General features: G+C 35.2%; 1 protein-coding gene across 2 annotated transcripts in view; it reads left to right on the top strand.

The window, feature by feature from the left end:
* Positions 1 to 2,743: 2,743 nt before the first annotated feature.
* The window catches only part of LOC109094345 (pleckstrin homology domain-containing family G member 3), a 55,646-nt gene continuing 41,398 nt past the window's right edge, over positions 2,744 to 16,991 (top strand). Inside the window, exons 1-2 of one of the 2 annotated variants that reach the window (XM_042746291.1) lie at positions 2,744 to 2,945; positions 11,965 to 12,031. In XM_042746291.1, coding sequence (XP_042602225.1) covers positions 11,983 to 12,031 — 49 coding nt within the window. In that variant the 5' untranslated portion in view covers positions 2,744 to 2,945; positions 11,965 to 11,982. Of the gene's footprint in view, positions 2,946 to 7,884; positions 7,966 to 11,964; positions 12,032 to 16,991 lie in introns of those variants that run through there. The other variant, XM_042746292.1, reaches the window with a different exon arrangement.

The raw sequence follows: 16,991 nt of genomic DNA, 5'->3' as shown, positions 1-16,991 counted from the left end.
TTTACATGCTTGATTAGAATGAAATTATGCATCATTTTACACAGTTTTGTGAGACTTTTTTTTTTTTGGCCCTTCGGTACACAAAAAGAACATATTATAAAATTACCAGTTTTATAACCTAGAGAGTTTTATAACCTAGAGATAACCTATTTCTTTTCTCTAATATTTCTCAAATACTTAATTAATTTTTAAATTAATTAAGGATTTGAAATTATTTTAAAAACCTACTTTTGTGAACTAGTCCTCGGTTTTTAACTCAAAATCAATCAAATCAGTGCAGTACTATTCTCTATACTCTCTAGGTCAATAATTATCAAAAAAAAAAAAAAAAAAATATTGAACATTTGCATTTGGACAACTATAAACTGGTCATTTTATAATATGTTCTTTACCTTGTGTACCCAAAGGCCTAAACTCATAAAAAAATGAAATGAAAAATAAATAAATAGGCAAATAAATAAATAAATGTGTGTATAAATACAAGTATTCTTGTTTAAATACATGTATAAATTTGTGGGAAGTCGTGGCCTAATGGTTAGAGAGTCGGACTCCCAATCGAAGGGTTGTGAGTTCGAGTCTCGGGTCGGCAGGAATTGTGGGTGGGGGGAGTGCATGTACAGTTCTCTCTCCACCTTCAATACCATGACTTAGGTGCCCTTGAGCAAGGCATCGAACCCCCAACTGCTCCCCGGGCGCTGCAGCATAAAATGGCTGCCCACTGCTCCGGGTTTGTGTTCATTGCTCTCTGTGTGTGCACTTCGGATGGGTTAAATGCAGAGCACGAATTCTGAGTATGGGTCACCATACTTGGCTGAATGTCACGTCACTTTCACTTTTTTTCACTTTAAATAATTAAAAGTGTGATGAAAATAGTCAAATATATTAAATAAATTTCTGGAAATGCTAAACTCATTTCATGTGACTTCCAGTAACAGACAGCCAGATCAGCAAGGTTCAAAAGGTTGACTGGAAGTGCTGCCTATGTACTGGATGTGGTGCGGATCAAAAGTGATACTAAAATGTATTTCAGAAAGACTTTACTGAACGTCTCAGAAGAAAAAACATGTGGTTTTACCACAGTACACCACATCCAGTAACACTTGCTGCCTATGTACAGTAAATAGTTTTAAATTCTGCAAATAGTCTAATGTATTATAGTTCCTTAATGTAAAGTTTCAGATTTTGGTGGGGGTGGGGTATTGGGAAAATTAAAAATATTAACTTACACAGGTATCATTGTTTATTTTCCTTCCATTTTTCCATTTTAATTTGTAAGTTTTACAATTTGTGCATATAGTTTTACAGTAACTAAAAAGTGAACCAAACCAATTACAGTAAACTTTACAGTATAACAGTATATTTTCTATTGTTTTAAAATGCATTACTCAAGAAAGGACCAAAATATTAATACAATAATACAATATTTTACAGTTAAACATATTAAACTGTAAATACATTTACGGCAAGTTAAATGACACTGTAAAATAAAATACAGTATTTTTGCTAAAACATAAAATTACAGTACGTTACGAGCGAACTTCTGCCAGTTAGTTACTGTAATTTCTACAGTAAGTTTTTTTATATAATGTAGATATGAATGTACAGTTTATTATAATAAATTACAAAAATCTAAAATGTGCGCATTATAGTTGACACTTACATGAACACTTTACAGTTGGTTTTATGACTGTAAGTCATTCTCCTCAAATGCTATTGAGCTTAAAATTATGGCATATTTTGTGCTTGATCCCATATTCATAAAGAAAAAATAGCAACATTTACATATGATTTGACTCTTTCAGGTGTGGGATTCAATCTGGAAATTATTGTATTTTTTGAACTTTGTGTTATATGAACACTTTACAGTTGGTTATGTTACTGTAGTTCACACTTCTCAAATGCTATTGAGCTTTAAATTATGATATATTTTGTGTTTGAGCCCATTCGGTAATGAAATTAACAGCATATTTATAAATGATTTGACAGTTTATTTTAATAAAACTCTAAAAGGTGTGCACTATAACTGTGAACTACATGAACACTTTACAGTTGGTTGTGTTACTGTAAGTCATTCTCCTCAAATGCTATTGAAGTTAGAAAAGTGTATACCAATGTCGTATGTAACTTTAGAGACGGTCCCTAGATTTGCGACTATCGAACTCCGAGATACGACACCTCTGGCCGTTCCGTTGGGTCATTTGTAAAGTCACAGATACTGTACGGACAATACGGATCAGTTTTTCTATGGATCTTGCTCTGCTGAATGGCAAAGGTTACATTATATGCAGGCTATACTGGATTTCCACCATGCATTTCCTGTCAGAGGGAAAGCCGCGCCCCCAGCTATGACACAATCCGACCAAGTCCATGGTGACACACTCTCATTAGCATGTTGCGCAGAGTTAAAATAAATGTGGAACTACATTCAGAAATAAATGAGTGATTTAAAGAAAACTGTTAGGATGAGTTAAGCATTTCTTTAAACATTTTCCATTTGGCCACCAATTTATTTTATTTATTTGACTACTTTCATCATCACACGTTTAATTATGTGTGTATGTATTTAAAAAGAATACGTGTATTTATACACACATTTATTTATTAATTTGCCTATTTATTTATTTTTAATTTCTGCATGTTTGGTCCTCCGAGAGCTTTAATAAAATAAATAAATAAATAAATAAAAATCCTTTAACAGTTCGCGCATGCGCACTCGTTCACTTTCGAAAAAAGCGGAGGGTTACGGGAGGAGAACATAATCAGACTGTCATCATTACAAGCCACAAGCTACAAACGGAGGAGTTTGGGCTGAACTGCCTTTTTATTGTCCTCTTATACATCGACAGGATTTTTTTGTTTCACAGTGTCCTTGTTAACATAAATGCAACTTTATCACGGATTGTTCGCTTGACGTCTTTCGAGGTTTTTAAACTTTTCTTGAATTGGTAAGTGTTGCACGAGCTACATCCGTTCCTAAACTTTATTTTAGATGAACGATTTTAGTTGTTATAGTACGTTCATTTTGTAAAATTACACAGCTGAAGTTATATGCCTTCACTGATATTTTTCGGGAGGAATCTAAAGAATTTGGCCATAGTATTCACAAGCAAACTCCAAAAGTTGAAAGTGTGTGTGTGTTAAATTGCCATATGTTTGTCACCCGTAAGCGACAGTCGCTTGCAGTGTGGATGACAGCTCTGAGAATAATTACATGCATCTGTTTTTACGCGATATATTTTATTCTTTTAACTCATTTAGCTCACTTCTCAATTTAAACTTTTGATGGGATTATTGAAAATTCAGAATCTCTGACTGTCTACATAAAGAACTATAAGCAGCTCTGTCAAACATACACAAGATCTACAGTCAGTGAAGACCAAAATCTGATACCATATTAAACAGCTTAAACAAAGAAAAGTTGTGATGTTTAATTAGGTATAGCCTATATTTCAAATTCTGCACTGTTCTTAGATTATTCATCCAAAGGACATTTTCTTCTTTAGTAGCTTTAGGAGAATATTGTTTAGCAGAAAGACTTCAGAGGTAGAAAGATCTCCGATCCAAGGAATGAAGAGTGGTCACTGTCTATCAGTCTATCACACATGATAACAGTTGTTTCACAAGCTTCTACAAGGAAGAAGAAAAAAAATTGTTATGCAGTGCTCTGCAGGAAGACCTTTAGTTGTATAACACATGTAAAAGATACATTTCAGCCAGAGAATTGTGAAAGAGGCAGGATTTATTACTCAACATCTGAGGAATGTTCTTAAAAAACAATTGCTGCCAGTTTGCTTATCATGTCATTACAGGCTTTGTGAATTTCATCACAAATTTTTGTGGAAGATGCAAAAAATGCCTTCAACTCGGTTCAAGCTCTATTTCCCAACTTCACTTCTAGGGACATGTACACATTTACTGGTTGTATTTAAAGTAGTTAACTGCCTGCCTAGTCAGCATTTTTGGGCATCATTAGTCACAATGTTATTGTTTTTTTGTTTTTTGTTTTAGGTTTCAAGAAAACAAAAATAACTGTAATTGTAGCCTTTCTTCTTAAAAATGTTATATTTTATCAAATGTGTTAGTTGCTGTGTCTTTGTAATTATTTGTGGAATTTCAGATGTTTAACTTGTGCAGGAAATCTGCTCCTCATAATAGTTTATTATGGTGAAGAACTGCCCACTTGACAGTGAAGAGCATTTGACCGACATACAATATACAGAGACCTGACCAGTGATTAGTTCTTTCTTAAAACACTCAGCTTGATTCATGGTAGCCAGCATGTGTATACTCCTGTGTGCAACAAATGCTCAACTTCAGTTAAGCTGTGAGCCGAGTTGACTCTTGAGTATGTCTAAAGCTTCTTTTATGTAGATATTTTGGAAAATGTCTGGAAAAATTGTGTTGTTCTGTTGAAAAATTGTTTTGGCATTGCAAAATTTTATTTATCTACATGACCGGAGCTTTTCCTCAATCTGTGCTTTTATACTTGAAGCCCTACACTTTTATCACTATGACACACACCTTGCATTAGCTCTGTTCACACATTTTGGCACTCTGGCTTTGCATTCACGGAGAAGCAGTTTTCAGGAATTTCAGGAACTCCAGAATGAATGTAGCTTATAATACTCCCAAATGCTGTCTAGGTAGCCATCTCATTAGGTTTGAGATATAGCCACTGATTCTTGGCACTAACAGGTTGGGAAGTCTTTAGTAATGGGTCCCATGTGAGCGTGTGTTAAACCTGTGATATAATTGTGGACACACCCGGTTCCTTTTCCAGTCCTGCCAGGGGCCGGCTAGGGTGCCAGACGGCTTCTTTCATTTCCTGATCCTAGAAGGATAAGGAAGGGCTGCTCTGTTTAAAAAATGCACTTGTCACCAGTTTGTAGTCAATTCCTTGCTTAAGGTTTTTTATTGTTGCTTTTTGCAAGTTTCCCCCTCTTAGAAGACTTTCAAAATGGAAGATAACTAATAGCTAGAAATGGCTGAGAAGTCCAAAAGATGCAGCAGTGGGTTCTTGTTTGTACCACAGTTCATCTTTTTTATCACCACAGCAATTTGATGTCACTAAACAAACTCTGTTCACTGACTAATATTTGCCTTAGCCTGATATTGGAGGCTTGTTATTTGACTGTTAAATCTGCTGTTCTTTGAAATACACTATCAGTCAAAGGTTTAGACATTCGTTATTATCACTAGTTTTCTCCATTTTTACAATAAGAGTATGCTATGCAATGGCATAAATGTATGTTTGGTATTTATGTAGTGAGCAAAATTGTAATTTTTAATAATTTACTCAAGGAGTTCTCATGTATGCTGGGCACTTTTTGGGCAACTAATTTTATAAGTAGACTCTGGCACATTGTTTACACTAACTATAGCTAATTTCAAGCATTTAAGTGTGTGAACCTTCACTTCAAAAGGTCTTTAAGGTAATGAGAAACAAATTCAATCAAGAATGTCTAAAACATTGACTGGTGGTGTACTTGTATTGGCTGTGTCAGGTTTTCTGAGCTATGAGACCAATGAAACACAATCGGCGGAGGTACAAACAATAGGATGGTATTTGGTGTTTCTTAACCCTTCCATTCTTGTGGATTCTTTGTTAAAAATAACTCCACCTGAACCATAGCAAGTTGTTTGGACAGCATGGAACAGATGTTCCTCAGTTCAGGAATTTCACAGTACTTTAGCATCTTGTGGATTCTTTCTTCTTTTAAACTAAAGAAAATTATCAGTTTAAAATGAATTTCATGATGACAATTTTTAGTTTTAGGGTGGAGGCTAAACTAGACAAGAGAGTGTATTATTGATTTTGCTTTTTAAGGTGATTTATATTTTTATTTTTATTTTCTACAGAGCAGACTTAAATGGTGACCTTTAGATGGACAAGCAGTTATTAAAACAGGTTGTGTGCCTGTTGCATGCTATATTCATCCAGTCAATGTTATTGAACTTATAAGTGCACAGAAGAATGTACTGTAAACCCAGGGTTTACAGATGTACAGTGTAAAATCTTAAAACTTTAATAGCCTTTATTTATTATTATTTTTATTATTTGCATTTGTATTTCATTTAATGAATAAAAAAGATGTGTTAGATGAGGGAGACATACAAAATGTCTAGTAGCCTCCAGGAGAGGTTTTGGAGGGAATATAGTGTTTCTTGGAAGCAGTCATCATGCCGGTGTGTAAACATGCAGAGAGATGTCTGTCTGCGCATATTTTTAGTTTTCTGTGTCTATGTCCTATGATTGCTTCCTCTGGTAGTTACTGAACGTCAGTGACTCAATAGAGCTTCTCAGAAGCTTTTCAGACTGTGATATGTTGTACGTGTTTACATTATGTGACACAATAGGGAATGGTATGTGTGTATCATGTAACCTAGAAAGTGGGGTAATATTATACTTTTTATTTTCATTTTTTATTTTAAATGTTCCCTGTTGTCACATGGAGGCAGTTTAGTTTTACTTGACCATTTCCTCCACCTATCCAATGTAGTTATTTTTTTTTATTTTTACACCACTTAAAGAGTTGTATGTAAAAAGTCTGCATATAGAGGTAGGTACAGTGCTTACAAGCTTAAGGTGCAGTGTTATGAATATGCCTGGAAGAGGACATGTGGCTATATATCATCCTAATGAACGGTGAGAAGGAGAGTTTGAGTGCCCAAAGACTCTTCAAGGATCACAGCTGGAGAATTGCAGAAAAAGGTTGAGTTTTGGGGTCAGAAAACCTTAAAAAAAGATCAATCAGCACCTATATCACCACATGTTCTTTGGGAGGGTTTCAAGAAAAAAAAAACAAGAAAAGAAAATGCTTTCACCAAAAAACAATCTCCAGCATATTCAGTTGTTATGGGCCATGTTTGGATCTTCCAACCGGACAATAATCTAAAAACAAACCTTAAAAACAACACAAAAATGGGTCACTGGGCTCAAATGCTATGGCCATTCCAGTTCCCTGATCTGCACCTTATAGAAAATGAGTGGGGTGAACTGAATAGAAGCACCACCAACATGGAGCTGGGAATCTGAAGGATCTGAAGTGATTCTGGATGAAGGAATTGTCTCTGATCTCTTGTCAGCTGTTCTCTAACCTCAACAGGCATTATAGGAGAAAACTCAAAAGGGTACCGTGAATTGTGTCTAATGTTATTAGAGAAAAACATTTATTTCAGAATGATATCACCCCCTTTTTAAATTCTTAATCTCCAATGAAAGGTTAGATTTTTGTGAATTTTTAAAATAACAGATCAAAAGGATTAACAATGCAGATTTATGTTCATAGCCTTCTTTGATCATATTTACCAAGGGTACCAACAATTCTGACCATGTGTGTATATATATACATATAGTCTTAAGTTAGGTTTATTGACCCAAAAATAAAAATTATATTACTGTTATCCTCATGTGGTTCCAAACCCATAACACTTTTATTCATCTTCAAAACACAAAATTAAGACCTTTTTAATGAAACCGGAGAGATTTTTCTGTACTTTTACAGAACGTCTATTCAACCAAAACTACTGTATGACACCTCAAAAAAGTTCATAAGGAAATGCAATCTATATTAATTTGAGCAGTTTGATGCATGTCTTCCAAAGGGATTCGTTATTGCATAGATGCAGAGAAGTTAGTTTTTCTAAATATTCCTTCCACCTCACACTGTAGCACATCCGTATTTGTATTTTGTGTATATCTTCTTGTCAGTGTGCATAGGTTAATGTGGAGCTACGTAGATGCTCCCAGAATAGGCCCTCTTGTATCTGTGCTTTGCCTTGTCATGTGATCTGGCACTGGGCTGTGAGGGGCTGTTTGTTCATTGTTGTCCTCCAGCTGTGTCATTTAACCCCACCCCCCCACCATCCTTACTTTTAGCCAAGCCTGAGGACAAAACTTAGTTTCTTATGTCTCCATGTCACATCATGCCTGCTTTTTGGAGCTTTAGGAGTCACTTCAACTTGGTGAGTGTCATCAGCTTTTTGGGGAAGTCAAAATAAACTTGTAGTTGTCTCTAAATGTTAGGATAGAATAGGAGAAAGTAACTTAATATTGATAAATACTGAGAACTTTATTTAGAATAGTTGGAAACCACAGATGCCAATATAGTTCATCTCGCCATGCCAAAATATCACCATCAGCAACCCACTGGAAAAAAATTCATAGGCAGATTTCAGAGAGGAGTATACCCATCAGCATTTAGGACCTCTGTCTTGTAAACTAGAAGTAGTAAATTGACTTATGGCTCATTAACGTGGGGGCAGATTTAAAAGATGACAATGGTGGAAATCCCCCACAGTAGTATAGGAAAATTATTTTTCTTTTGGGTTTGATTAGATCATGACCTTTTTGATAACCAATTGTAAATGACTCAGAGTAACTATAGGCTGCAATGTGGCCATGCTCAACTTTGTTATGCTATTGCTTATGTTATTAGTTAAACATAAGTGGCTTCACATGCCATTGTTGTAGCTTGTCGTAAGTTCTGTGATGTTAGTGACAGGATTTTTTAAAAAACAGAGATTGTTTTTAAAAAAAATTCCTCAATAGTCCCCCAGTCTGCCATTGGGTTGATAGAGAGATAGTCCTGCCTCAGAATGGCTCTGTCAGGCTGGTCTGAATGCTCAAACAAACAGAGCAGTGTTTTGATTTAAAAGAGCTACAGTGTTTACACTTTCTCTTAAAGCCCAAAATACACTTCGTTTTTATGCATAAGCTAGGGTATGCATACAGTGCTCAAGAGGAGAAAATAGGAGAAAATATTTTCAGTAAAAAAGTAAAAGGATACACTTCACCTTCAAGGAGGCTAAAGGCCAGTTCATACACACACCAACAAACTACAACAGACACATTCAACGAGTTTTGTCTGATCAGTGTGTTACTCCTGTTGCTGTTGTTGGTCAGTGCTTGTTTTTGCAAATGAACATCTTGAATTGGCGTTTGTCAGGTCTTGGAACGTTTGAGACTGTACCCGGTCAGCTGTCGGTGTTGCTCTGTGTTTGCAGGTGTGGTGTGTAGTAACCTTAAGGAGGATGGATTTTTGTGATAACCTACAGGTAAAGTTCTTCAGGTTAAGGGTAGGTTACCTCATAAATGAAAATTTCATCACTCACCCTCACATCTTTCCAAGTCCATAAGAAGTTTGTTCATCTTTGAAACATAAATGAAGATATTTTTAAATTAAATGTGGAAGAGTAAGGTGAAAGTCTGTTCAAAGTTCATTAAAAGTACATGAAGGCATAGTGAGTATAATTCATATGAATCAAGTGCTTGAATCCATGTCTTCTGAAGAGACAAGAAAGTAGGGTTGAGCTTCAGTTTATCATATTTGATGTATTTGCATTTTTTCAATGTATGTGAACAAAAACCTAAATTAAATTTGTTCATCATAAAAAGCAATTGTGCCTCTTTAGAATATTTTGATTAAACTGCTCGATTTATATGGATTACAATTACAATGTCTATATGTCTTTTCTAAAATGTCAGTGTTTTGGGTGAATGGACTTTTATAGAGGGACAGAAATATTTCAGGTTTTCTTAAAAATGATCTTAATTTATGTTTTGAAGATGAACAAAATTCTTGTTGGTTTGGAACAACATGGGAATGAGTAACTTAAAGTAAGGGTGTTGCCGAGCCCTTGACAGGGTGTAAGCTTCCAACTGGATTACATAATAGGTACACTACTAGGCTGAAAGTATGTAAACACCTCTTAATTAATGGGTTTTTTTAATTTCAGATACACCCATTACTTACAGATTGCATAAAATCAAGTATACAGGCATACAAGAATAGGATGTACATTTTTGTTCCTGGGATAGTCATGCAAGCAAGTATTGTCTTGCAAGGCACAAAACAAAACATTTTGCATATCAAATACACTTGCCAAAGACATGTTTAAAGCAGCATATACTTAATATATATTTGTTCTGAATGCGTACATCACACCTGTGGAAATAATGTCATATAACACATTGTATATAATTAAAAGAAGGAGTTAATTAGGATCTAAAAAAACATCTGCAGGGAACTTTCTGAGCAGTCCATAACTGGACTTATTGATTTTGTTGTCTTTAAACTGGATAAGAAAATGGGAAATTATGTCTGTGAATTTCAATCTTGTCTAGTCTGAAATAGCACTGTTTAGTTTTATTTATCATTTCTCTCTCTCCCTAAATCTTTACAATTAAACAGGCTGTTTTGCTACTGTACATTTAGTACAGAAGCAAAATTGTTGTATGTTATAGAGTGTGTTGAGTCAAAAACATTGTTGATCCTAATTTTAGTAAATGGTCTGGATAGACACAGGAGATTTTTGCTAGTTAATGTGTTATATGAAGACAAGAAGATATGCACACATTATTCCCAATATTATGAGAATTGCTGTATGGCATTGATGATGACGATGTAAATTCTGTACTGCTTTTATGTTTGACATTAGGCAATACTATAGTATTAGAGTGCGGGAATGGGCTTTGGTTTCAACATGTAGAGGTCAAATCACAGCTGTGTGCTGATCTAAGCAAGCTTTTTACCCTCAGTGTCAGATAATAGAAGGAAATCATTAATGGACACTCAAAAGCAACGCAGCAGTTACAAGTGCTTGTACAAAACTAGAGGGAGATAAAACGCTTGCAGATATCTCCACAGAAAGAGCAGACGTAAATGCTGATATATACACATATGCTGACTGCTGACCAGTACTGCACAGGTCAAACAAATGACCACACATACACAAAAGGATAAATGACAGGGTATATTGGTTGGCACAATCATTTGTTTCTAAGGAAATGGTGACTGGGTGTGGGATCCTTATGTTCCCTTTGTTTTATGGCCTGTCCTGAACTAGAGGAAGGAAGGATTTATTTCCATTTGTCCATCATAGGATTAATTAGCTGTCCTGGCTGTTGGTGCAGTTAATTTTGCTTATTGTTATGAATCGACTTTCTCTATATTTATAATATAACAGCCTATACAAATGACCCAGTTAGAAAAAAAAAACTTTATGAGAACGTAGAGTGTGTTTTGAGTCTTGCATAGTCCTAGGAAAACTATTCCAGAGTTTAGGAACCAGGTAGGAATGGATCTACCTCCTTTGTGGTTTTTGAAATTCTGGATCAACAAATCAGATTTTTGTGACCGCAGTGGCTATGATGAATTAAAGCATGATAAAAACTGAATACGTACTGCAGAACTAGGCTTTTCTAAGCTTTGTAAGTAATTAGCAACATTTTAAAAACTGATATGAAACCTGACAGATAACCAATATATAGGTTGAATGAGCATTTACTGTACAATGAAGAAGCAGGGGGCCTAATACTGATACCTGTGGCATTCCATACCTAACTTACCATACCTGTTTTATCTGGCGTCTCATCATTTACACAAATAAACTGATAGCGAGGATATAAACCATTCTAATGCCTGCCCACAATGCAGGGCGATGCAGCTATAATCAGATGATATGAATAGGTTATTTGTGACTCTGACTCTGAAGCTCAGTCTCGGAGCTGTGGTGGGGTCTAAATTCTGACTTAATTATCGGCCGATATTTATTGTGCACCCCTAACTTAAATTCTTCATATATTATAATTTCTTAGCTGTTATAAATATAGTTATGACAACTTTTTATAAAAATATTTATAAGTTTGTACTCTCCCTGTACTTCATTTTCGGAGCAGCCTTCTTAAGCTAATTGGTGTGGTTGTTGTACAACAGTGCGAGGCATTTTTCTTAAGTTCTCTTTAATTTTCTTTGATTAATTGGCCAATGACAGACAAATTCACTAATTCACTAACAATTATTATATTAAACAAGATTTCAAAAGATCAATTAACACAATATTAATCAGTGAAAAAACACAATGTATGTAACCTATGTAAAGTCAAAAACATATTGATGAATAACATAATTTAGTGTAATGGAGCTTAGAGATGTTGACTTCATATTTTAATCTAATTTACAGGAGTGAGGCCTCGGTGCCATGCCAGAGAAATCCCATAGCACGGCCCATGACGTCCCAATGGGTGAAGGTAAGACACAAATCTCATGGTTATCAAAAAAAAAAAAAAAAAACTTTATTTAGTTACAGGACCCCATTCATGGTCGTGTTACTGAAGCCTCCTGTCAAGCCCATGATGTGCACATGGTACATTTTTGCCTCAGATTTGTTCAAATATTTAACTTTTTTGGAACCGCTACAGAAGTGTTATGTTTTGTTGTCCTTTGGTGTGACACCCCTAAATTATATTTTTTAATTAAAAACTGTATGTTAAGCTACATAATCATGAAAAATTATGCAAATGTGCCTTGCTAACCGCTAATGACAAGTTAGCTTGGAATAGCAAGGTCATTAATTGACTCAAAAAGCTGAAATGTTGAATGACAGAAGATGTCCGTACTTACAGTATGTCAGTCTGTACTGTCACACCACAGAAAAAAGATGTCACCAGAGGATAAGGTGTCTTTATTTAGATTTATTTAACTCTTTTTTTTCTTCTTCTTCTTCTTTTTGTTCATTTTCAGTGTTCTTAAATGAAATAATTACATTAATTAAATGTAAACTTGTACTGTTATAAAGTCATGAAAATAAGTATAAAATGTGATACTTTGTTTTTGAGACAGAAAAGATTTGAGGGAGAGAAATTAGTGAAAGAAAGAGGACATGGAAATATAGACAGAAAATTAAGAGGTCCACGCAGAAGGGAGGAGATCCTAAGGCCCAGTTTACACTAGTGCGTTTTCGTTTTAAAATGCATAACTTTCGCTACAGTTATGCCTATCGTTTACACTACTCCGGTGTTTTCGACCCTTGAAAATGGAGACTTTTGAAAATGCTGCAGACCCTGCTTTAGTTTGAAAACTCTGGGGTTGTGTTTCAGTGTAAATGGACCAAAACGGAGACTTTTGAAAATGATGGCATGGCTGCCCACATTTGGTCTGCGTATCCTTGACGACCTTGTAAACAATAACGTCATGCGCATTGTTGTACCCATAGATGTATAGGTGGATTCCCCATTCAATCGCTCCAAGCACGTAGACTCGTCCGTGATCTAAATAATAGAGAATCTACCTATTCATATCTATGGCTGTACCTGCATGAATGGTCACGTGACATGCGTTTTAGGTTGTGTAGTGAAAACGGAGATCGTTTCTGAAACGCAGCAGACACGGCAGTGTAGACGAGGATCGTTTTAATTCTAAAACGCCATTTTAAAATGAAAACGCACTAGGCCCCGTTTACACTAAGAGAACGATGCAGAAAGTAAATAGAATCAAAATGATGCCTTAAAAAGAGTAGCCATATAGTTAAAAAAAATTAATTCACATTTTAATGAATATAGTTTGAATATCAATTATACTGTATTTAGCTGTGCCACACATGCAGCGGGGGCTAGAAGAGTTTCAGTAACATACTGATTGACTAAGAGATTTAATTTTGTTGATGATAATGATTTTGTTTTGTTTAAAAACATGTTGATATTGTTTGTTTCAAAATTAAATAGAAATAATTTTTTAAGTATCATTTCTGTCCTTTAGTATGATGTAATGTCCTATGGTGTGACACACATAAAATAACCACAGATTTGTTTTTATCTCAAAATATCCTACAACAAACAGTTGAGAATTGTAATAGGGGAAATATAAATACCACTCATCCTAAAATGGTATAATGTTCAGCTATTTTGAACGGATGACAGCAAAGTTTGTCTTGAAATTGTCCAAGTCATGAAAAAAAAAAATCTAGGTAGTCTTTACTCAAAACATGAAATCTGCCCAAACAAGTTAAGTGCAAGTTGTAACCTGAATTTTATTTAGTAGATTCTGTAGATTTATTGTTTCAAAACAGCATTCTAGAAATTCATGGTTTTTATTAATGCTATTTAGTATTTGTTGCTTTATGTATGTGGGTAAAATTGGATAGACTTACAGTGGTTGTAAGTTGCTGTTGCTATACATTAATTCATTATGTGGTGATGGATTATGAAATTTGTAATTTTTTCACTGCTCTTCCCACACTGCACCCATCTTGTTGATGTTGTACTAATGTTGGGCGATATGGTCATTTTTCAAATCGTCATATCGTCAGCCCGTGTGATCGACGATACACGATATTATCGTGCATGGGTGGAGCAAGAGAGAGACTCTCTGTACTTGTCATAGCATGACTATTTGGTGTTTTAAACCGCGCAGGTGCGTGAGAGAGAGCCTATGGAATCACCAATAATCGAAAAAATATACTTTCAAACATACTGGTAAACTAACGTTAAATATAAAAGTACTATATTTAAAACAGCTAGTTCATATATAGTCGGACACAACTGTCATATTGGACACATCCTGTGACAAATTTGCCGCATCTGTGCACAGAAGTTATTAGTCTAAATGTTCTGCAAAATCAGTCAAGGGTGAAAACAATAGTAGATTTAATTTAAATTCAGTTTAACACTAAATATTGGACATAAACGAACACTTTAAATATAAAGTATTCAAAACAGGTAAGTTCATATATTTGGAGTAAAGTTCAGTTGAACGGATGCATCAGTCATACAGTGCTCCGGACCGTGCGCCGCATGACGAGCCCGAAGCAACCCCAACAGAAACGAATGAGATGCATTTTAACATAACTGTGGCATTAAACTCAGTTAGTGAGGGCTCGTTTAAAATATTGTACATATAGAGGCCGTTCAGATTACTTGTTAATGTGCAATGAAATACCTTATATCTGCAGACGATGTAGGCTACGTCTGTTTGTGCTTGGAGACTCCTTCACCGGCTCTAATCCTCATTTGCCCGCGTGTTTGTGAAATGCAGTGCTGAAGTGAAATAGCGAGGCAATTTGATAGCCGAATTATAATAGGCTGCCAAATAATAATAATAATAATAATAATTATTATTATTATAATAATTTAATACATTAATACGAGAATGAGCCTGATATTGTCTTGACTATCGACAAAGACATCTGCTATCGTCGATACACGATACTATCGTTTATCAGCACAACCCTATTTTGTACACTATATGAAGGATCGGCAACAGGTGGTCACACAATACACGATTTTTCAGATGTTTCACAAACAAACAAATGTGAGACTTGATACAGGAAATAATGTAAGGTCACGTGAGAGAAACATTCTTACATGAGAATATATTTATTCCTGTCAAAGCCCACAAAAAGCTTGCAATCCAAGTTGTCTGTACACTGATTTGCAGTGAAAATTAAAAAATTAACAAAGAAGAATATGAGGGAGAGAATGGTTGCTTGTTGATGTTCTGTTGCAGGTCTATTATAACTTCTCCGACTGAACTTTCCCTTGCCCTGGCCTGTATCTTGCTCTTTCATTGGCTGTGGGTTGTCGCCAGTGTCATTTCCAGTCAAAACACATTTCACACTGCATGACTGTGACACTCTGACAGTTTCAGATATTTAGCAGGCCAAATATCTCAGGGGCATTGGCAAAGCATAAGCTTTTCTCTTAGGCTACGTTTACACGACAATTATGTAGTCAAAAACTGAAAAGTGTTTCCCTTGCGTTTTTAAACGTATACACGACAACATTTTCAAAATGATTCATGTTTACATGTCTGCGAAAACGGCCAAAAATGCTGTATTACATATGCCAGGCCAGTAGTTGGCACTGTCACCTTGTTAGTAAACAGTACCTGTAGGGAAGTAACAATTACATGTTGCATATGATGCGTCTCTGCTGTTGGTTGTAATATTGAAGTAAATCCCACTTTGCTGAAGAAGCATTTAGCAAACTCTTGAGCAGCCAAAACAGTACCATGTACTCTGCCATTGTTTGTTTGCACTTGCCTTTTAAAATCAACATGCGCATGTCATACTGCGCATGTCTACATACCTAACACGTACTACGCATGCACAAGACGTCACCCTTTTCAAAGATTCCTGTACTGGGTGTTTACATGGAAATGACAACATTAGCATTTTCAAAAACTTGCACTTTGAAACCCGTTTTTGATAGTTTTTGTTGTATGTGTGTTGTAAGTACAGTAAAAGATGAGTAAAAGTTTTTAAATTTTTTACTGTTTTTGTTTTTGTGTATTGTTGTGTTTAGAATGTGTTTTTGATCACACATACACAATTGTCACTCGCGTGAATGAGCAAGCAAAATAACAAACTCCATTTGATTTTGGGAAATGAAGAAAAACCTATGGAAACAGGGCTACACCAGAAACAAGACTCTACTGGGGGGCAGTCCTTTTCTGGATATTTAGGCAAAATATTATATCAGTAATTTAGTATATTTCATTGAACTGTAAGATTATTTGGTTTTATAATATGTTCTATTGTGTTCTATTTTGTTTTGAAAGATTAAAGTGTTTTGTACATCTATCCTTGAGGGGTAAAGTGCAGGGGGAAAAAAGCAATCTGATAAAAGCAAATCCAAGAAGTCAAATTCCATTGTAATGATTTAGTGATGATAAATGTTGGAAATTTACATCCCTTCAATCATTAATCCATGCTGAGATTTGTGCTATCAAGTTATAAATTGAGGACAGGACATAAGTCATTTGCCTGTTCATGTAAAACACCTGTGTGTGTGTGTGTGTGTGTGTGTGTGTACACGCAAAACCTTATTTGCATGAGCACTGAACAAATATGCAAAAAGTGAAAACTAGATTTTTACTGCTTTTTCCTCTCTTCCTGCACCAAACCACTTAGAATAATGTCATGACTTTGGTTAACAGAATAATGGCAAATGTAAGCCAGGGTTTTTCCTGGGTCAAAATTGGTCTTCGGTGGTGGCTGACCGACATGGTCATCCACACACAGCAAAGAGTATCCTAGTACCCACATGATCCGCAAGCCCAATATTGACAATAAATGTTAAATTTAAAATAAATACAAAGAAACAGTTTGTGATTTTTTTTTTTTTTTCTTATCCTATTTATTCATGAAAAAACTATCACTGTCAGGCTAGATAGTAAAAGAAAGCGAACTTATTTCACATGTAAACATCATCA

This window comes from Cyprinus carpio, chromosome B20, assembly GCF_018340385.1.
Source record: "Cyprinus carpio isolate SPL01 chromosome B20, ASM1834038v1, whole genome shotgun sequence".
Classification (NCBI taxonomy): domain Eukaryota; kingdom Metazoa; phylum Chordata; class Actinopteri; order Cypriniformes; family Cyprinidae; genus Cyprinus; species Cyprinus carpio.
Note: the sequence above shows the minus strand (reverse complement) of the source record. Positions and strands in the feature narration are given on the sequence as shown.